Genomic DNA, 23,903 nt, shown 5'->3' with positions numbered 1-23,903 from the left:
TATTATTTACCATATTATTCTTTTGTATACATTTAAAAAATTCCATATTTTTTTAAAACTTCCATATCAGCAGTAAGTTATCTACTATAGAAAAAAGTTTACTACAGAAAAACAAAAGAAAACACACAAACTAAGTCCAGCACACAATCAACCAGATAGTTTCTAAAAACGGTATCAAAATACATGCAAGAGGAGAAAAAATAACTTACTGACACAACCTCACTTTCCATTAAAAAAAATTTTAGATATCTGAAGTTAAGAGAGTCTGAAAAGTGTGATTCTTAAAGTATTCTTTATTAAGATCATTAAAAGTTGTAGAAACAACTTTATATTATAAAGGCACAGGGAGACAGTTCTGATAAAATATTCAAATTAAACAGTAACTTACAGTACAAAAGACAATTTTAATGCACATACAAACCCCAAATGTCTGATTCAAAAATATTTTACTGTGTCTATTAATGGGCAATGATTAAAAATATAAATTGCTGCTGTATAATAAATATCTGATAGTGAACATCTTGATAGCAAAGTGAACAAAATATTTATTGCTTTTCACATACATATTTTTCCCTGTAATTTAAAATTCCTAATTCTTTTACTATCTTCTCAACTTTTTCCAAAGATAAAAGAAATTCCACATAATCTCACGGGGGAAATGGTAGTTGTAACAACTACCTCCAGTAGCAGTCACTGCTGGCAGTGTTTTCTCACTTCCTGTTCTACAATCACAATTGCTTTTCCAAAGTAAGATAAATGTTTGCTAACCCACATAAAGACAACCCTCTGTGACTGGCATTCTAAAGTTTGTAATGAACACTTATCAAATATAAAAGGTGCTCTGTTTTGAAAATGTATATTTTATTTGAAGTTCTAAGCAGTGAATGTTTGACAAATAATTTTACCTGCTCCCCTCAAAAGTTTTCTGAAGTTGTAAAAAGTCAGCTTTGTGAAACTTCTAGCACTTAAATGTTTGAGGGCTAGTTGATATCTGTAAGATACGGATGTATAAAAATTAACATAATGCAATCTATTTTATAATGGAGAGAACTTACCCTTCTCCCAGTTTTTTATACTGGGGTTAACATTATTGATTTCATCATGCTTTTTTGTAGCAACCCAGTTATAGGTGGTACAAGTAGAATTTCTATCACAAGAGTAAAATAACATGAATGCACCATCCTAACTCAATGCTATCTCAACTTAAGAAATACCTACATTAAAGTATTTGATAATCATTGTAAAGTTACTTAACCATGTCACCTTTAGATAGTGTGTAGCAGCTAGTAATGTGCCTGGCACAGAGCTGATGCTCAATAAATAGTTGCTGAATGAATGAAAAGAAAAAGAAAAACCTGGCTTTGGTGTGCATATTTTAATCAATTTCTGATTTAGAATAAGGTCCACCTAGAATGAAATAATTGCGCACTACACCAAACTTTGCTGTAAGCTAAAGCGACAAAAAAAAAAAGTATCACCTATGTTAGTGATAGTTAATTTATATATTCTAACTTTTAAAAATAGCCCACAAATTCCACGTTTGTTAATTTTTATCCACATACTTAAATTTGGGGTAATGAATACGAAGTTGGGCAGACTGGCTAAACTATGCTTTTCGATAAAAGTAACTAGTCCATCGATAAATAAAAAGTTATGATGCCCAATTAAACTCATGATGACTATACCATGTTAATTTCTGCACAACTACCAATGACTATAAGGTAGGATATCTTTAAGTCACATATGCCTGAAGCAGCTTACCTTTGCAACATAAAAGAATAACCAGTTAGATCTGAATTTAATAATGACAGAGTTATAGTACTGGAAGTGTGATAATAAGAACTTTAAAAATCTAACCATGACACCAGATCTAACATTTCTTTGGCATATGCATTACTATCTTGGACTAGTTAGCATTTAAAAATACTGTTGTTGTTTTTTTTTTTCTTCAATCAACATTAACAAAAGGTGTAGATTGCTTGTATACTCTTCTTAAAGCCTTTAAAAGGACAAGATGACATTTTGCAACATATGCCAAACTTGGTGTTTAGTGTACACTTATAATTATAGGCATAGAGGGACGTAACTGTTAAATAACCTTGAATGATTTCATGCAATGGTGAAACCACAGAAAGTGGGAAGAAAAGTATTTACATAATAAAATATTCAGCTCTCTGAAAATACAGTAAACCTGGGAATCTTGCCCTAATAGTAAATGTGTACCGCATAGCACTGAACAAAAACTAGTTGAACTTTAAATAAACACATAGAATAACCTGAATGTGTAAAGTTTAATAAAAAAAAACATAAAAATGAGGGGAAAAAAAAAAACACCTCTATATCAGAAGGAAAAAGTGGCCTATAAAACAGGCCAATCTAACTTAACATTCAAAGTAAATGCAAGAGATTCACAAAATCATGATAGTAATGCAAATTAAGTCAAATACCAAGTACCCTTTGATACACAAGCCAATGCAACTATCAGACTCATTTCCAATAGCTTCACAATATTCATTAATCCACTCAGGCATTCAGGGGAGCGAAGCAGTCAATGATGATAGCTCAGGTCTCCAAAGTCTAAGAACAAACTTATTTGCAGAAGCGTCACGAGATTTTTGAAGTAATGTCTTATTTTGATGTTAACATAAGATATATCAGTGCAAGTTTATCATCTTCTGAATGTATTACTTCCAAATTTCATTTTTCCAGATAGTTTTTGGTGGTTTAGTTTTAGCCAGTGCTATTTAAACGGAGAAAAGAAAAAATTCGCCATAGACTACCTCACATTGTTACTTAATTGTGCTAGGTATTCACGCAGTTCTTTTGCAGCCTGGAATCTTCCATAGCGCTTCTTTGGGTTGGCACACTCGTCCAGCAAGGCCTCTAGTCGGCCGTCTTTGGCAATTTCACTTGGTGGGTCATGAAGAAGTCCTCCAGAAGTGCCACGCCAGGTGGCATGTCTGGATAAGAGATTCTGACAAACAGCATAGTAATTGTGGTCCACAGTTGCACGAGCACAAAGAATTTCTTTTGAAAATGATAAACAAGCCTCCTTATCACAGTCATCAAATTTGCTTTCATACCATACATCCCAATTTTCAGGTTTATCTGTAAAAGGGGGAAAAGCAGAAAGAGAAAAATACATTTTAAAAAAGCTCTCATTCCTTCCCAAAATATAAAATTTACTAATTAACACAGTAGTATTTGTTCCTAAAATTGTATAATTTTAAACACTGAAATTTATTAATTTATATATAAACATTCAGTGGGAGTTCACCAAGGCCAGGCCTAAAGATCAGACAAGGTCTCTAACTACTCAAGGGTTGTGCCTAGAGGATAGAAACTTTCCATCACAAAGAGAAAGTGCCATACAGAAGACTCAATGCTTCAAGAGTACAGAGGAAGCAGTACTTTTGCCTGGGGCTGTAGAAAGCTGCATAGAAAACATATGTTTTAGGTCTTAAATAATAAGCAAGTGTGAAAAGAAATGTGGGAAAACATTATGCTAGGCCCAGTATAAATATGCGCAAAGGCATGGATTTAAGGGCTTGTTCCAGCTGATTCAGGGGACAATAAGATCACGGAGGCTGAAGTGTGAGACAGCTACCTGGGGAGAAGGTACAAATGAGGCTAGAGAAATAGCTTGGAACTTGTGTGGTCATGAACACAATTTCTTTTAGAGAAAGATAACTGGCACTGAAGACTGGAGTGACTAAGATGAGGATAGTAACTAATGGTCCAGAAAAAAAAAAAAGGCAAATTGCAGAAACACAGGAGTTTAATTTTGAGGAAAGTTTGAGGTTCTAATTGGATGACAAGGTAGATAATATTTACATAATATTATTAACATTTTATATATAGATAAATATAAAGTAATTACCAGGCATTCGGGTGGGCATATCACATGCAACTAGAAACAGACTTGAAACTTAGGGCTTTAAAGTCACAACTACAGTACACATATTTAGAACACATCAATATACAAGTGCTTGATGGAGCCAAGAGAAGAGCTGAATTATATTGGAAAGCATGTTGAAAGCAAAGGAAAGATGTGAAGACAAGATGGAACCTTGGAACTTAAGGGGTTGGCAGAGGAGAGGCTAGTGACAAAAGCTCATTCATTCAGCAAATAATAATTTGAATGCCTACTCTATGACAGGAAAGGGTATATACTAGGTAAACAAAATAATTAATAAGATAATTCCTGCCCTCACTGGCTTACTATCAAGTACATGAAATAGATATTAAATAAATAAACATTATCATAAGTAGTAGAAAATGCTACCAAAACACCACATTTTTAACAGTAGAAAGGTTTCTGAAATAAACAGCTTTCCCTTCCATCAGTTACAGTGGTCAAGTGTAACTTTTAAGCTAAGGTTCAAAGGACAGGTACCTAGATGAATATGGAAGACAGATGAGGCATTTTAGGTAGAACATATGGAAAAGCCCAGAAGCAAAAAAGTTCATTTAAGAAACCAAAAGGCCATTGTAGCTGAAGTATCAAGGGAAGTAGACAGAGGGGTATTAAAATTCAAGCATTTTAGGCCCTGATTAAGAACGCTTTCTTTCTTTTCCTTCCTTCATTCCTTTCTTTCTTCCTTCCTTTTTCTTCCTTTATTCCTTTCTTTTTTCCTTTCCTTAGGCCCTGATTAAGAAGGTCTTCCTTCCTCCTCTTCTTTTTCCTCCCTTCTTTTCTTTTCTTTCTCTTTAATGTTTCTTTTGTACATAAAGAACATTACTTACTCTACTTCTGCTTGAAATTCACATTCAAATGTTATAAAATTTTTAAAAAATTGGTTCACCTTAAGCTCTTGCTTTTAAATTGAAGTATAATTAACATACAACATTAGTTTCATATACACAACATATTGATTGATAATTCTATACATTATTCAATGCTCACCACGATATGTGGTCACCAACTGTCACCACACATTCTTGACTATACTCCTCATGCTATACTTTTCATCTTTCCAATTTATTTAATAACTGTAAGTTTGTATCTCTTAATCTTGTATCTATCTTGCATCTATCTTTATCTACTTTGCCCATCTCCCCTCTGGCAACCATCAATTTGTTCTCTGTATTTAAGAGACTTTGTTCTTTTCTTCTTCTTCTTCTTCTTTTTTTTTAAATATGTTCCAAATAAGTGAAATCATGGTATTTACCTTTCTCTTCCTGACTTACTTCATTTGGCATAATGCCTTCTAGGTCCATCCATGTTGTGGCAAATGGCAAGATCTCATCCTTTTTTATGGCTAAACTTCCACTGTGTATATGTACATAAATATATACACATCACTTCCTCTTTTGTGCTTTCACCTTGAGTTGCTTCCATGTCTTGGCTATTGTAAATAATGCTAGAGCAAACATAGGGGTGCATATATCTTTTCAAATTAATGTTTTTGTTTTCTTTGAATAAATACCCAATAGTGGAATTACTGGATCATGTGGTATTTCTATTTTTAATTTTTTGAGGAACCTCCACACTATTTTCCACAGTGGCTGCACCAATTTACATTTCCACCAATAGTGCATGATGGTTCCCTTTTCTCCACATCTTTGGAAATGTTTGTTACTTAGCTTTTTGATACCAGCCATTCTGACTAGTGTGAAGTACTCTCTCACTCTCGTTTTGATCTGCATTTCCCTGACGATTAGTGATGTTAAGCATCTTTTCATGTGCCTGTTGGCCAGCTGTATGTGTTCTTTGGATAAATGTTTCTTCAGTTCTCTGCTCATTTTTAGTAAGATTGCTTGTTTTTGTGGTATTGATAGTACGTAAACATGAATTTGAGTTTTACTTAAAGAACAATGGGAATTCATCAAAAACTTTAAGCAAGGAAGTGGTAAGACCAGATTTATGTTTTAAGAAAGAAACTATGTGAATAGAAGGAAATCAAAGGACTCAAGAATTTCAGGAAGTTGTTACTAATCAGTCACTTCATCATAAGTTTTGCAGTTAGGTGGTTGCTAATGGTAATGCAGAAATCTGTCAGGTTCTAATGGGTGGAGGAATGAATGGAGGCTGAGGGAGTAGAAAGAGGCGGAGTAAGCAATACTTTTAACTGTAAAGCATGGAAAAAAGAAAAAGTCTTAGACATATTTGTTTATGGGGATCGAAGTGAAACTGGATTAAATTGGATTTTAAGAAGGGACTGGGAAGTTGAAGATAAATGTAACAAGTTCTCAGAGAAGGACCTACTCTGTCTGAAATAGAGGAATAAATGTGTATTGTTTTTACTAGTTTAGGTAATAAAGAGAAGGACACTTATGTTTTTACTAGTTTAGTAATAAAGAGAAGGACACTTAGGGAGTTGTCACAGCAAAACCTCAGTTTCCCTGTGATGGAGAAAATAAAGATCATTTACTATAAAGAGTTCAGCAAAGAGTGTCAATAAATACGGCATTTGGAAAAGTAGATATTTAAACAAACCTACCATGAGACATTTGAAAAGAACTGGTCACAGCTAAGGTATTACTGGGGCAACGCTCACTGTACGAATATACTTGTGTGGTTGTAGTCATCCAAGATTAGGAATTAGTTGGTATAAAAAGCTGTGACATGTATTCCAAGAATGTCTACATAAAAAACTGTCAGAAATTATTTTTACAAACACTGAAATGAAAATTTTAAAAGTTTAGGCAAATTGCATGACTCTGTGAGTATACTAAAAACCACCGATCTACACATTAAAAAAGAAAAGGATAGGGTCTCTTCCCTGTGGAAGGAGCTACGTGGTGAGTCAAGAAATAATAAGAAGGTAGTTTGGGGGAGTATGGAATCAGAAGGTATTGGGAAAAACCAAGGATCAATATAAGATCATGCAAAACCTAAGTGTCAACCTAATAAATTGCTGTTACTTTCACTGCATTCCCCAGGTGCCACACATTTTTGGTCTGGGCTCATAAAAAGATGCTCATATGACAAGAACAAAGGGGAATAAAAATATAAGACCCTTATCATAGAACAACCCCCTTTCAGTTTCTTTTATTAAGTAGATTCGTTATATAGAGTTACAGACTTTGTCTCTGACACTTTAAAATTCCTGTAGCATTTAATTTTCAGAATACTTCAGACAATCTATCCACTTTGGCCATGACAAGCTCACAAATACATGAAGAGTAAAGTTTTGGGTAAGATGTAATAATGTCAAATCAAAATTAGGGATTTGCAGTGTTAGAAATCACCTAAATGGTTAAAAGAAAAAGAAAATCACCATGGGGACCCCACAGAACAATGGAACACAGAACATCACTGTGTTAAGTGATCCCACAGAAAAATAAGACCTCCATGAGAGCGTAACAGTTTCTCTGATAGTCTGTAACTACATAAAAACTTAATTCTACATTACACTCCTAAACCACAGAATGTAGCAGACTGTTAAGAAAAAGACATGCATACATATATATACACACATACACACACACAGAGTGTATCTGTGTCCATTTGATCCAAAGGATATTTTACTAGGAGAAACTGATTAAGAGTACAATAATATAATAAACTGGTTCTGTTTACTGATACTGGTCAAATTAAAAAAAAAAAAGAGGCAAGGCTTTCATCTAAGAAAGAAATTAAAGGTTTGTGTCATATAAATGTAAACTTTGACCAAAAAAATGTGTATAAGAAGCAAATGTAAGTTATATACTTACTTTGTCTAATTAACCTTTTGTCAGCAACCAAAACATTTTCAGCATCCACAATGATTACCTTCCCATCTCTAGGACCAACTGCAAAATTGTCGAAGCTGACGTCCAGGAGGTAGAGTGCAAATTCAAAGTCATTGTTTGTAAGCTGCTCTGCTATTTCCATTAATTGCCATGCAAGGTCAACTCGTTTCTCCCATGGTGCATTAAAGTAACTCCACAGTTCTTCTCCAACATAATTTACAGCCACCATTCTTCCACAAGCTCCAAGATATTTTGCAAATGGCCAACCTTCATCAGATGGAAAACTCTACAAAAGAATTATCCTAATATTACAAGAGATTCTGATGAAGATATCCTAAGTCTACCCCTCAGATTCTCTCAGCAGAGATTATTACTAGGCATGCGCTTGGATTTCTTGTTATATTCAGGAGCTGAAGAGAGATAATTTGATTTCTTTTCTAATTCATATCATTACTATGGACCTGAAAAAAATTTAAATACATAACTTTACATTATAAAGCTAAAATAGAAAGTCCTGTTTATCTTAAATTTCAGAACCAAATTGATCAACAAAACATATGGCAACTTCCTTATTACCAAACCTGTAAGTATTTACAATTTCTTTTTGACTTGGTGTAAGTACAGTCAACCATCCTTTCTTTTGAGTGAACAGCACTGCAGGCCTATTAGCCAGCAAGTATTTACCAGGCACCACTCACTGCACTGTGCTGGCAATTAGGAGTGAACTAAATGAAGAGTCTCTAAAATAAAAATTTTAGAAGAGAAGACAGATACTAAGCAAATCACTTTGAATCTAAATGTTAGTTATCAGGAAGTGGTATGAGTCTTAAGAGAGCATTTAATAGAGACCTTACCTAGTCCACAAACAGGTCAGGGTACAATTTAGAGAGGAATTTACAGAAGTGTGTTTTTTTTTTTTTTTTTTTTTAAAGATTTATTTATTTGTTTGACAGACACAGCGAGAGAGGGAACACAAGCAGGGGGGGCTCCATCCCAGGACACTGGGATCATGACCTGAGTGGAAGGCAGATGCCCAACGACTGAGCCACCCGGGCGCCCCTACAGAAGTGTTTCTTAACCTATACCCAAAGGTTAGTAAAGTGCAATCTGCTATCCTATTGATACAACCTGCAGTTGTACCTTTGGTCCCAAGTCAGGCCCCTTTCTACTGTCATTGTATTTCTGTTCACCTTTAGCTCAACTTCAAAATCATTTATTCTCCTAATCAGGCTTTATCTAAGATACTTTCCAGTGCTAAAACACCCACCTGGCAAAATGAGCATTGTGGTGCAAAAGGATGGGAAGTAATGTTTTAAACAAGTTCTGGGAAGATAATATGACTAGAGGAAGTACAGAGGAAGCCTGGCATCTTTCCTTAAAATGGGGGAAAAAAATCACAAGATGGTATTTATATAAACACTGTAGGGGAAACAGAACAAAACAGTGCATAATATGAATACAGATTACTTCTATTGTTAAAAATTGAACAATCTACACACTTTTTTTTTTTGAAGACTTTATTTATTTGAGAGAGAGAGCGAAAGCAAGAGAGATCACAGAGGGAGAGGCAGAAGCAGACTTGCCGCTGAGTGGAGAGCCCAATGCAGGACTCGATCCCAGGACCCTGGGATCATGACCTGAGCTAAAGGCAGAAGCCTAATCTGACTGAGCCACCCAGGCGCCCCAATCTACATACATTTAAAGAGCTAAAGGCTCTTCTTCCTGGGCCACTTATAAAAATAAGTAACATTAAGTTTGCCCTGAACTTTCATAAAATTGAAAAATTCAATAATATCCTTAATATTAACATGTTTATCAACTTTAAAACAAAATGTTCTTAGAACTAAACTTGATCCATAATCATCTATTTTCATTTGTGCTTCAACTATAACTATTAAAGCACAGTAACTGTATTTGTTTCTTTGTATATATAATTTCTTTTAAATTTTAATATCTGCAGTTTTGTGATAAAACACCAATTAAATAAATTAAAATTTAGATATGATAGTAAGAATCTTTAGTAAATGAATTGATTCAATTTTAATTCAAAGGCAACCTCTGATTCTTTAGCAAAAAGGAAGAGGGAAGCCCATTTTTCATCTTATACCTAAGAATTTTTGGGGTACTAGGTACCTTAAAAAGTACTGGGTACTGGGAAAGTGAGACTGCTCACGTCCAATGTGAGCTGCAAAAAACTGTTTGCTAACCATCTTGTTTTCTACTTTTTCTTTCAAGTTTAAAATACCTCAAACCTTGAAAATTTACACAAATAATTACAAAAGAGTTAAGTGTTTCCCAGAAGTATTTATGTACAATGTCCATGACATTAAAAGAAAAAAGAGGAAAGAACTAAAAATTGGTAATATAAGAGATTATATAGTTTTGTCCCACAAAAAGTAAAACAAAAAATTCCTCCATACATTATTGGTATGTTATTCACATGTCATACCATAGAACAGATACAAACATATCTTTGTGAAAATAAAATGGTCTTTGACAACAGGAGAAAAGGGAACCTTGCCAATATCTGCACATGTACAAATGCCTCCTTGTTTTTGGAGCCTTTCCAACTGGCAAATGACAGTCAAATATACACTTCATTACCCAAGTCCCTCATAGAAGAAGATAAAATATATGAACAAATGTCACACCAAACAATTTTACATTCATACAGTGGTTTCTGACAATGTTAACTGAAATACCGTTATGCCTCATTTTAAGAAGAACACTAAAATTCTTTCATATAGCTTGCTACCTAATCTTTTGGAAGAACTTTAACAAATGAATCCACACCACTAACTCAGATGACAAGAGTTTTTCAGAGTATAATCAAAATAGTCAGATTTTATTAATGAGAAAAGAATTCTATTGAAAACATTATAGGGCAAAGAAAATGCTCAAAGGAAGCCAAAACATAATTTTTATTTAAAACAATTCTGGCTTAGAACCAAATTACAATGGTCAAGCAGAGTGTAACAGACAAAACTTTAAGATGTTACAGCCTGGATTTGTTAAGTAATCACACAATGAGAAACACAATTTCTTACTTTCTGATTATCAAACTCAACAGAGCAAAAAAACCCCAAAAAACAAAAACAAAAACAAAACCCATGGCAGCTAGAATAAGAAGTTTATTGCTGAGATTCATAGTCCAATTATTTGTTAAGAGCTTTACACCAGGTTGAATGTACATCAAAGTGTAATAGCTAAAGTTTTAAAACTAAATTATTAGCTTAAAATTGTACAAAAGGTACAAAACATTTATAAAATTACGTATTCCCTTTCCATGACTGTACTTAAAAAAAAAAAAAAAAATTGGTGAGCACCCAAAGAAAACTTCTGTGACTAATCCTACCAATGTGAACATTAAAAATGAAAATTTAGGTATCAAGATAAACATGGGTAACTGATAAGATTTAAGAGATATATTATATGCCTTCAGCTAATTTACAAAATAAAAGTATTTTGAATATGAAACCCAAGATAATTCACTATGTCTCTTTCTCTCTTTCCTTTTGTAACAGAAAACTGCAAGCTACCTCTTGGATACCATAAAACTCCAGTAATACTAATAATAATATTACAGGCATTCACAGTATCTTAAAGTCAGTTTCAGAAATAAGTAAACAAAATCACCAAGGTCATCTTCCATTTTAAGAGAAAACGAAGTTGACATAAAATGTACACACTCGATATTAAAGATTAGAAAATTTAGGTATTTTATATTCTTTATGGTAATGTAACATTTTATAAAATTCATATATTTAAAAGACAATAAAATATACAAGTAAATAGTGGACTTGAAATCACTCTGTATCTCATGAACTGTGACTGTGCCAAACTGAAACCTCTTAGAGCTTTCAGTCTTTTCCTCTGTAAAACTGGAGTATTTGTACCACCATATATATTCATTAAGACAATCCAAGAACCAAAGGAAAGAATATAAAATGTACTTTGCAGATATACTACTTTATAAAGAATTTTTTATACTACTTTATAAAGAACTGCTTACCAAAACATTTTATACTTCCTATTTAAACCCATTAAAAAAGAAGTCCAGATATTCAAGAGTTACGCTTATTTTCATATTACTTAAAGTCATCCACAAATAATGAATATATTCCAAAAATAGTCAAGAACCACCAAATTAGAAAAGCATCATCACTATCCTCTAATAGTTCCTAATTTACAGTGAAATATATAAATTAGCTACCAAGGTTTAAGAAGGCTTAATACTATGAAAAATGTATAGGGCATCCATAAGCACTAAAAATAAAAGAAATTAAAACTTGATAACTTGTACATACATAAACTCAGCATTGTAATTTCTTTTCATTTATAATAGTTAGCACCACAAAATAAATTCTAAAAGCTGAAGTATTCTGTCATCTATTTATTGATCAAAACCAACCATCATAATAGTTTACGTGATTTACAATGGGGATGTGAAATCTAAGAATTCTAGAGTTGGAAGTTCCTGAGTTGTAAATCTAGTGCAATCTTACTAGCACAGTTTAAGTGATCTGCCTAAAGTCACACAGATAGAGGTAAAGTTGGGCTAGTACAACCCCTCAATCCAATATCTTACTGTTTCAAAAGTTTCTAAATTTTGGAAAGGTAACAGTGCATATATTGCATTCTCCTATTATGGAGAATCTGGGACATATTATGCTGTGAAAATAATGTAAGCTAATTAAGTACCAAGTAGGATAAAGCACATAACTCTCATGTTTTCATATATTTTTTGATTTGACAAACCCTATTTTCTATAGGTTTTTAAATTTGGAATTGCAGATAAGAGATTGTAGGTTAACCCACATTTCACTGACTACTACTACTACTACTACTACTAAAGTAGTACTTAGAAAGTGAGAGAGTCACTATGGAATGAAGAGAATACGAATTTTATATTAAAAAGTTCTAGATCTAGTGTAACAACATCATGAAATACTAAGTAAACAGCTGTAAATAAAACAGTCCCTATTCTCAGGAAGCATTTTCAACCTGAGATGGGAGAATGATTATTAAATATACAAAAATTATAAATTACATAATTTGTTACAAATTATGAAGTAGAGTATGCTGAGAAAGAGAAGTAGGGACATATTTCAGATTGTGTGGTAAAGGTCAGCCTCTCTAAGGAAGTGCTACTTAGGCTGAGATAAAAAAGATGGGTGTAATATTAGACAGACTGGGGAGGGGGCGTAAAAATGTTCCAGGCCACAGAAGAGTCAGAAAAAGTTTTCTCAGTACTGAAGAAAAGGCCAAAAGCAGCTGTACAAAAATGAATGAGGAGGAATGGTTTGAGGTAACAGAATCTGTAAAGAGAAACAGGGACCAAATCATGCTGGGACTTACAGAATAAAACAAAAACAAAGTCCTCAACATGGCCTAAATGCTTTGGAAAAGCAAAACAAAACAAACAAAACAAACAAAAAACCCAAAACAATTAAAAAAAAAAAAAAAAGCCTTAACATTCAGAAACATTGTACGTACTGGAATTAACAAATATCTTGTAATACATAATGTTATTCTTTAAAAAGAACCACAAGCTTTTATAATATCTCAATATCCTTTGATCACTAACCACTGTCTTACCAGATTAATAAGGTCATTTTATTATATTATGTCAGAACACAGTTATTTTAAAAAGACATACAATGTATGAGTAAAACTGACAGATTCAAGTAAGGTCAACTCTAGAACTTGTGATTTACTCTTTTGTTTTTCCTCCTTACATGACCAACAGTAGGGTTTGTATATTATGTTTAAAAGACTGGGGCACCTGATTGGCACAACAGAGTGTTGTGTCCCAACTCTTGGTTTTGGCTCAGGTGGTGATCCCAAGGTTGTGAGATGGAGCCCTGTGTTGGGCTTCGTGCACAGAGTCTGCTTAGGACTCTCTCTCTGCTTCCCCGCTCCATTCTCACTTCTGCCCTTTTGCGTGCTTCTCTCTCTCAAATAAATAAATAAATCTTAAAAACAATAAAAGATCAGGTGCCTGGGTGGCTCAGTTGGTTAAGCGACTGCTCTTAGCTCAGGTCATGATCCCGGAGTCCTGGGACAGAGTCCCCCATTGGACTCCTTGCTCAGCAGGGAGCCGGCTTCTCCCTCTGACCCTCTCCCCTCTCATGTGCTCACTCTCTCTCTCAAATAATAAAATCTTTTAAAAAAAAGATCATATACTTCCTTTAATGCAAGAAATATTTTACAGTCATTTACTAACAATATTCCATTAATCTATTAATAATCAAAACATACAATTTAAAATCTGGTTATAGGTTTTCTAAAGAACTGGCATTTCCGAACACACAGTAATTTAAACTTGAGAATACTTATCAAAAGTTAATGTTATCAAAAGACAAGAAAATGCTTAAAAGTTCAATTTAACTTTAAAATTATTTTTAAAAGCCCAAATGTGAACAAAATCCCATTGTAGTAACGCATGTTATAACAGCTGTTCACAGAGATTAGTCAACTGTACTGGTGACAGACTAATGTGTTCACAGTTTTGTGAACTGTCTGGAGGGGGAATATAGTAAAATTACTGGGATGATTTAATGGTTACCTAATTTTTGCTAAAATTTCTCTAAGACTTTAGCTTCTTAATGTATACTGCTGAATAGTGGCCAAAATCCATTGTAAATACTGTAGGATCTTAATAATCTCAAGATTTCTAAGTTGCAGGTTATGTTCCATTTATTTCATTAAATAATTTCCTGAATGCCATTTCCCACCCACCTAGAATTCCAAATATGTTAAGCAATTCCTTGAAAATAGCAAGGTTATGTTATTTCACTGAATATGTCCAACAGCTGTTTCTAAAATTGGAAACTAATGTCAAAATGCAACAACAAAAAAATCTACATAAGTTTGATAGAAAATAATAATCTTTTAGAATAAATAGTTTAAGCAATGTACTCCCCTCCCCCATCACTTGGCTACAAGTTTTAAATATGCATAAATTTACCTGTCTCAAATGATGCTTTCTTACCTATAGTTACATCAGCAAGTGTGATCCACATTTCTAAGTTGAAATACAAATCTAAAACACCATACTCATACACTCATACTTATTTTCTTCCAATAATGTTGGAAGAAAAATTGAAATAAAATTTCAAATAAAGAAAAAGGATATAATAAGCTTCTTTAGGACCCAATAACCCAAAAACACTACTTTGCTTTCTTCAGTCAAGACTTTATTTCTTTAAGGTCTGACAAGTAGAATAGTAAGTACGAACTTACTCCCCTGGTTCCTTTAAAACATAAACTGAATTAACATCACCCTTTTGAAAAAGACCAAACTATCCTCTAGTAGCACACTGTATGTGTTAAACCTGAGGCCTTGTTTTAAATTTGTATTCCTGTTGTTGCCTTAAATTCACTATAGACAAACAAAAACTCTTGGTCCCCCTACCCCAAAGCCATTCCTTCTCTGGGCTTACACATTATGATAAGGAATTATTTAGTAGTGTCTCAGACTAAAACCCCAGGATATATCCTTTATTTTTCCCTTTCCATCATACCTTTACCCATCAGCAAGTCTTGTCAACTATTTTTCCAAAATATACTGGTTCTGTCCATTTTTTATAATGTTCATCGCAACCATCTTAATCCAAACCACCATTCTCTCCCACAGTCTTGTGCAAAAGCTTTTCAGATTTCTCTCTTACCCCTTACAATGCTTCTCCCAAATCAAGCCCTACTGAAAATACCTCCATTGTTTCACACTGCCCTGAAATTTAAAAAAAAAAAAAAAAAAAAAAAAAAAAAAATTCCCAAAACTCATTATGCATGGTTACAAAGCTGTACAGGATATGACCCTTGTCTACCTCTATGATCTTATATTCTACCAGGCTCCCCTACTCCCATGCTCCCTTGCTCCTCTGGATTTGCCTTATCTCTTGTCCAAAAATACTCTGCCCTCTGATCCTTGCACCACTGACTATATCTCCCATCATTTATACTTCGGCTGAAATGGGACTCTTCCTGACCACAGAATTTAGAGTATTCTATCCCCAAACCAAGTCTCCATCACAGGAGTCTGCTGTATTATTTTTATAGTATGTAAAATCTGAAATTACCTTGTTTTTTGTTTGCTGCCCTCACCTAGTGTCTGACAACACAAAGTCTGCACAAACTGTCCTGGCCTGCCCTTTTCACGGTATCCTACAGGTACACAGATCAGTTCCTGGAACTACTGGGCAATGTCACACGATTCTTGCCAGAACTTTTCACTTCATAGTTAAAACTCCAAATGTGCACTGGAAAGGCAAAATATGAAGGAGACCCTGAAGCATCACACCTGAAGCATCACACCTACCTCAGATGATCTAGCTTTTAAGACTGTATCTCAGCCTAGGAAATTAGACCAGAATTAACCCTTTAAAAAAATTGTCACTTGTTACTGTACTAATTACAATTACTGAACTATAATAACTTAGAAAAAATTAAAATATTGAATAATATTGCCTACAATATTCTTTCTATTCAAAGTACTTCATATGGGACAAATTCTTAACCCTTTTAATTACCATTCAAAAATATCTATAGCCTGAAACAGCAACTAGATAGGTATTTAAGGTGTGTATATATGTAAATAAGGTTAACATTTGAAGGTTTGTTATAGAAAGAATAAAATGTGTGTGTGTGTGTATTTATTTATTTAAGGTTTTATTTATTTGACAAAGAGACACAGTGAGAAAGGGAACATAAGCAGGGGCAGTGAGAGATGGAGAAAGCAGGCTTCCTGCTGAGCAGTGAGCCTGATGAGGGGCTCTTTCCCAGGATCCTGGGATCATGACCTGAGCCAAAGGCGGACACTTAACGACTGAGCCATCTGGGTGCCCCAAAATGTATATATTTCTAAGATAGATGTCAACTTAATGTACTGAAGAATTTTTCAAGTACAACTAAAAATGCAATAAATTAATTTGCAAAATTAAAAAAAAAGACATTTTGTGTATATTATTGGAATAACTGTCTCCTTTACTCTTTAAAACAATCTTGTTATAGGTAACTATTATAATTCCTATTTTGTTAAGAAACTAAGGCTCTAAACATTAAGTGACCATTCAACAACTTTTGAGTTAGTACAGAATACTATCTCGATACTGGCCCACCACTCTACCTGCCCCCCCACAAGCCTCATCCATGGGCAAAATCCTATTTATCCTTTAGAACTCAATTCGCATGAAATCTTCCTTGGTATCCACACCTACAAAGATACACTCATGTCTCTCCCTAAATGAGTCATCTGACAGAATGCAGGTATATATATTTTTTAATAGGGCTTATTATACTATACTGGTTGCAATTATTCATTTATATACCCACCTCTTAAACAGTACACTATTTATCTATCTCCCTAGATAGATCCTTTGACTCCAATTGCCTTATAACAGACCATTTACCAAATAAACAAATAAAGTCCAGTTCTTCTGATTCTAAATCCAGAGCTATAGGTTCAAAGAGCTTCCAGGTTATTTCAGATAACTTCCTATCAAGAATCTATTTTAATAAAGACATACAAATTGGATAAAGGTTTGATACATAATTAAAAACCTTTCAAGGTCTAGGACCAGGATGAATAACTATCCACATCTTACTAATAATTTACAGTTATTTACTAAAGTTAGTTGTATGTGTAGGGAAAATGCAGGGCCTATATTCTAAGGTCATATTAGTTCAATATATGCATAATGAATAAAAAGTGAAGACAGGAAAAAATGTCAGCCATTCTGTGAAGTTTACTGCAATACAGGAAGTAGGCCAGAAACTATAAACCAGAAAAACAGAAAATAAAAACCAGTTGATGATCCTGAGAAAATGATTATCCAAGTCTAGAAAGCAAATCCCCCAAAAGTAAGCTTTCTATTCCCTACCAACATGTGTGAGGAGTTATGTGCTGATCTATGTGGTGGAAATATGAAGGAAAACGGTTTGTAGATTAGACAAAGTACAAATGGGACCTCAGAATTAATAATGGTGAGAAGATATGAATAAATCCAGAAAATAGGCCAGTGGGGCAAAATTATTTTGCTCCACTGATCTGGAAGTGGTGCTATCCCAAGGGTGATTGCCTGTTTCTATAGTCTTTCCAAAATAAGAGTCTCTGGATGTGACATACACAGAATTATAGCATTATTTTTGTTTTTTTCATGAAGCATTTTCAAGTGTCAATAAAACCTCTGATTAAAGAAAAACACTAAAACCTCTAGATTTAAGGCTACAAATTAGATTAAAAAAAAAGGTGCTCTACTTAGAACTACCTACTCAGAACCATCTTTGAAAATCTGGGAATGCAGTTACCACAGTAGCATCCAGTGGGAGAGAAGTAGGTGGCTCCCTAAGCTGTTGCTTGCAAAGACACTCCTGAGACAAAGTCTGGAACATTCTTTCAAAATGCTATTGCCCCACAAGATACTTGGCCACATGGAGCTCCATATTTTTTTCCTTTAAAGGAAATCTCTGGTTTTTCGTTTTGTTTTAATCTGATTCGGTGTGTAAAAGTCTGGGAGGAAGGGAAGCTTGACAACAGGGTTATCTATCCCGGCCTCCTTCCCATACCTTCTAGCAGGGACCAAGTACCAAATCCCCCAATCCCCTTTTCGAAGTTTAAACCCACCACTTAAAAGTCAAACTCAGAAGCAGAAAAAAATAATTTCTCAAATCAAGGGTTTGAGACTAAGGATTTTGGGGCTAAAAAGGAAAGGACCTAATTCAACAGTCTTATTTTATAAATAAGTAAGTCCCATTAAGAGTTCATCAACTTGTCCAAAGTAAGAGAGCTAAATGGCCATAATCTTTTGTATACTTCAAAAACCATATCTTGGGCAGTGCACCTTAAAAATATTTTCTCCTTTGGGAAGTATTTTTAAGGACAAAACAACAGTCACTCAACATTTTCTGTAAAAATTCATCATGTAATGTAGGGATGGACTAAATCAATGTAACCAAAGGTATGGCTCATAGTCTGAATCATAACTATTTTTAAGATGATCCATATAAGCTTCAGAACAGCTGATTAACTAGCTGATGGTTAAAGTTACTTTTACCTTATTTAATGTCTAACACTGAGTGCTTCCTTAACAGGGATTTGGCACTATATAATGTAGTTTGCATGTACTATGTCATTTACAAAAATTGAAATAAAAGCTAAAATCTATAGCATAAATGACAATTACATGCTGATAAATCAAGGAATTCCTATTAAAACCATGATTCAGAAAATTTAAGATAAAGTTCTATGAATGTAATGAAACAAATCCCAATTCCTCCATCTTAAACAAGTAAGAGCTTTGTTTCTATAAATAAGACCATAGTCATTATCTCTAGGTCATCAAGTCAGAGATAGTTTGGGCTTCAGCAAACTCAGTATTTTTCTCTAACACACACACAACTTTTATAATTTCGAGAACAGGTAACTACAATATTGGTATAAAATTTACCAATAACCTTGACATCTTGTCAAAACACTTCAACTCCTTGATTTTCCAGTATTTCAAGAATGCTATCCACAATAAAAAATCAACAAAGTCCCTCTCTCCAATTTTCTTCACAGGATTATTGGTATACTTATAATTAAAACATAACTTCTTGGTGAAGTACAACTGTGAAGAAAAAAAGTATCAGTGTAGAAAAAAAGGTTCTAGCATTATCTTGCTTGATGTTTATAAAATTTTTTTAGAAGATGAGAATTCTATGGCCAAACAACTTTCCTTTGAACTAAATAAGCTGCTGTAAGCTAGTAAAACTAATCAATGATGGGAAAAAAGAGTTGTACTTTCATACCATTTCATACTGGCTAAGACCATATTAAAATCTACATACCCTTACATAGATAAGGTATGTGTATAATAGATCTTACAGACATGTAGTATCTTCCATGTCTTCTTTCAAGGCACAATAGAAAATTCAATTGTTTATTGTTTCTTAAAATCAGAAAAGGCAAGTTTAACAGGCAAAATTTATATACATTTTCAGTTCTTTCTTTAGTATCCATCAAGAGATTTTTAAGTATTTATTTTGGAAGCATGTTTACCACACTGGAACTTTTGTTGAGAATACTTTGATGAAGTCAGTACAAAAGACTTTTTTGTCCCCCCCAAAATAGTTAATTTTTGGACAATCAATATAAGAAAAATCCAATTTGTCACCAACTGTCCAAAAATTCAATAAGTAGCTCCCTCTCCTGGAAACAAAAAAATGCTGCGTTCCTCTGAGCTGTAAAATACAGGCTTGATCTTTAAGCATATTTTTTAAGGTACGTGAACAAAAATGCACAAACAGGCAAATATGAGTGAGGTTTTCTATCATTATTAATACAGCATAGTACCTTAAATAGCTATTAGTTTTATAGAAACCCATATAAATATTAAACTTGAACTCATTTATCTAGTTAGCAGAAATAACAAATGTGATTTGACTTTGTAACAATCTTTGCACCTTATCACAGAATTTCAAGATTCCTTTAACTTCAGTGGTTTTACACCACCATCAAACCTCAAGTGCATTGATCATACTTAACTCACTAATATTTCCCCATAGATGAAGTGGTTCTATAAACAAAGTACCAGCTCCGTGAAAATTTATTTAAAAATAAATCTTACTCAACTTGCTTGTTCATCATGTAAAAAATTAAACATACCAATATGACTGGTATTAAAGACCCCAAATTTATATTTAAGACAGCACTTACTAGTTATAGAAAGGGGTTGCCTAAATTTCAAATGCAATATACAAAAGCCAAAATTAACCAGGTTAACATATATTTCCTCACATATTAAAAACAAACTCTTATCCTATAACCCATCTATCACCCACTTGGAGTAATGGTGTCACTAAGTTTAAATTACAAGGATATAACTGATTTTTTTAAGTTGTTTATCACTAAAGATGAAAACAGAAAGAGGAAGTTTGAGGGAAGAGTTAATCAGAAAAGGAGATATGAGCACACTTGCCTATCTCGACTACAAAGTAAACTGAAAATGTGAAAACAATTTCAAACTTCAAAAATTTAACATAAAAGCTTCCCAAATAAGGCAAATTTTCCTTAGTGCAAATCAAATGCCAAGACAGCTTTATAAAGAACTGGATTTTTAATGTTCTTAAAATATTAGTCCTAGTTATTGTTTCTAATATACCAATATTCAGAATCACCTGATAAAAATCTTTCAATTGGTACCCACTATTACAAGTGCAGAAAATATGTACTACTGCTCAGATAGCGCCTTACTAAATTTTTGGGTCCCAGAGAATTTGACAGGTTATCTGCAAATACACTGCTAAAGCCTTCTACAGGGACCAACCTTTCTAATATAAACATCTACTTCTCAAAGATAAAAGACAGTTTAAATGGAAAAAAAAGTTTCAAGTCAAATGTATAACACAAATATGGACTTAAGCTTTATAGACTGGCTAGTTTTATTGAAAACACTTAATAAAATAATTTCTTAGAAGGAAGTTTAACCAGTTTTACACACCATTCACTGTTAAAGAGAGCAGTGTTTAATATACAATCTGTACTTCAAATGTAACCCCTTAGGTACAACCAATAGTAGTTTTAGATTTACTAAGACCTACACTAAAGTTTTGAGGCAAAGTACTTATTCTGTGTTAAAATTATCTGGCTGAACTAATGAAACAAAGCTGGTTTCTCTTAGCTAAGTTGGGCAGCGGACAACTTGAGAAAAGAAAGCAATATAAATGAATACCGTACATTCCTATTCATGCACTTCAGATTAAAAAAAAAAACAAACAAACCAAGAATCCTGTATAACCACACCCCCCACTAGTAACATTCTCAGGAGCACAGAAAAAGCATGAAGTATACCAAAGTTAGTTATTAATTTTAAGTGATTCCCCCCGCCTTGTATTTGATAAACAGCAAAACTGGTATGGGAAAGGAGCAAGGTAACTTTCCTGCAGTTACAGGAAGGGTCACAACCCCACAGCTGTAACCACTACCCAAGGACAACACACTAAAGCCGGGTGGGAATGTGCAGAAACTCAGTAAGTACTCCAAAGGTCAACAGTGTTTGGCGTTTTCCTTTTTTTGCTGTCATCACTAAAAAGGCGCCAACCTACTCTCCGAAAAGGTGTGTTTGTTTTCAAAATAAAGTCAGGAGAGAGCCAGTAAGGAGAAGAATCTCCTTCCTCTATTTCTCAGCCTGGCTGAACATTTCATCTTCTTCCTGCAGCCAAATTACTAGATGAATACAACAGGTCACAGAATCAGGATGAAAATGTCCGTGTTGGCCTCAAATCCTTCCAGCCCCAAGTCCAACGGTGCCTTACTTTTTCCTCTTCCTAATCTCACTCAAAGCGCGGCTCAATGGATTATGCTGACCACAGCCTCAATTCCCCAGCTCGTCCCCAAATTAACTGTCCCAATGACCCATCAGATAACTTAGCTAAAGGATAAAACTAAGACTTTGGGGCCGAAGTTAGGCCGGGCACGAAGAGTACCAAAGGGGACAGCGAATGCAGTACAGAAACACTTGAAAAGAATTAAACATCCAAGGGCTCGTGAACAGACCGCACTGTGGAAGTGCAAACCCCGGTGGATAAAAGCAGAAAGGCAGGGAGAAGAGCCCAAGGAAACTCACCGGAGAGACATTTTGGGAATGTACAAGACGCGCTCCCTCTGCTGTTAAAGGACCCGCAGTCGAATCCGAGATGCGCCCGCGTCTAGCTGCCAAGAACGGACTCTCCCCGCTCCGGGTCGCCCTCCCCGATCCGACACAGCGCCCAAAGGTCCCCCCGTGCCGCCCCCTTCCCACGCCCGCAGGCTGGCCCAGCCGGGTCGGGTCCAAACCGGGCAACGAGCGCCGGCTGAGCCACTTCTCCGACTGCGGTTACCCCACGCGGCCCTTCCCGGTAGGAACCCCCCCACCCCCTTCCTGGGCTCCGCGCCTACCTGTAGCACCAGCGGCTCGGGGTTGAAGGCCAGGGTCAGCAGCAGTTGCATGCGCTCCGAGTCCTTGAGATTGCGCAGCAGGAAGCTGCCCGAGTCCTTGGTCTCGGCGTAGCGGCGCACCAGGCGATCGAGCAGGCGCTGCGAGGGGCAGTGCACCAGGTCCGACCAGCCCTCCACCGCCTCGGGCGTGAGCAGCCGCACGTCGCCGTTGAGGCGCGCGAACTCGGTGCGGGGCATGGCCTGGAGCAGGTCGCAGCGAGGTCGGCCGGTGGCCCGTTTGCAGATGCTCTGGTCGAGCTGCGCCAGCTCGCGCTGCGAGCCGAGGCGCTTGAGCACCACTCGGCGGCGGCCGCCCTCGCGGGGCTCGCCGTACTGCGCGAAGTAGACGTTCTTCACGTTGAGGAAGTCCAGCAGGCGCAAGCGGCCCCACGCCTCGAACACCACCTGTCCGTTGAGGAAGCGGCGGCACCAGCTCGTGCCGAAGCACGCCGGGCACTTATTGAGCTGCAGGAAGCGCCGGTCGGCCAGCTCGTTGCGCTGCCAGGAGGCGAGCAGCGACGGCGAGTGCAGCACCATCAGCACCAACAGGCTGCCCAGCGCCGCCAGCTTCAGCGAGCGGGACAGGCGGCCCAGCTTCGGGGGCACCAGGCGCCACATCCCGCCCGCCGCCCGTCCACACGCACCCGGAGGGCGAGGGCACCCGTGGGCGCCCCCGCCGCGCCGAAACCTGGAGAGCGACCGGCAGGGGTCCCCGGGCGAGAGAAGGAGCGAGGTCGTGGGCTGGGGCGGGAGGCGGAGTAGGTGTGTAAGAGCGAAAGACGGGGAGCGGGAAGGAGCCGACCAAGGCAGGCTGCGACTTCTCCCAGTCACTAGTCTTCACAACTCTCGAGCTCCCTCCTCCGAGCTCCCCGCCCTCCGACTCCGGCGGCGCCCGCTGCACGCCAACCAAGTTATAGAGGAGCGGGAGGGAGGGGGGAAGCGCCGGGACCCGACGGCCGCGCGTCCGCGCGCGCGCACGCGCACTGCTCGCTGGGGGCGCGAGAGCTGCGGCGGCGACCGCCTGTGGGGCGAGCAGGGTCTCTGAGGAGAGAGAAAGAGGGACTCACGGAAGGGGAAGAGAAGCTGGAATAGCTCACACCGAAAAGTAGCAACAGTGTAGGAAGGTGGGAAGGATGAGGTGCCCGCGCGTCCCTGACGCCTCACGCCTCGATTCGTACGCGCTGGCTCTCCAGAGAGAGGGAGCGGGGGCCAGGGGGCGGGGCTCGCAGGGCGGAGCGAGCGCGTCGCGCGCCGCCCGGAAAGCGTA

At 36.5% G+C, this 23,903-nt stretch overlaps 1 protein-coding gene across 1 annotated transcript; it reads right to left on the bottom strand.

Moving 5' to 3' along the window:
- Positions 1-273: 273 nt before the first annotated feature.
- On the bottom strand, positions 274-23,781 carry DIPK2A (divergent protein kinase domain 2A). The gene is made up of 3 exons (XM_044251555.1): positions 22,598-23,781; positions 7,660-7,963; positions 274-3,108 (listed from the first exon to the last, which is right to left on the bottom strand). The coding sequence occupies exons 1-3, from the start codon at positions 23,252-23,254 to the stop codon at positions 2,777-2,779; spliced, it is 1,293 nt and encodes a 430-aa protein (XP_044107490.1). The 5' UTR covers positions 23,255-23,781; the 3' UTR covers positions 274-2,776.
- Positions 23,782-23,903: the final 122 nt, after the last annotated feature.

The sequence above is a fragment of the Neovison vison genome, chromosome 6, assembly GCF_020171115.1.
Source record: "Neovison vison isolate M4711 chromosome 6, ASM_NN_V1, whole genome shotgun sequence".
Classification (NCBI taxonomy): Eukaryota; Metazoa; Chordata; class Mammalia; order Carnivora; family Mustelidae; genus Neogale; species Neogale vison.
This window is presented reverse-complemented; position numbering and strand designations above follow the sequence as displayed.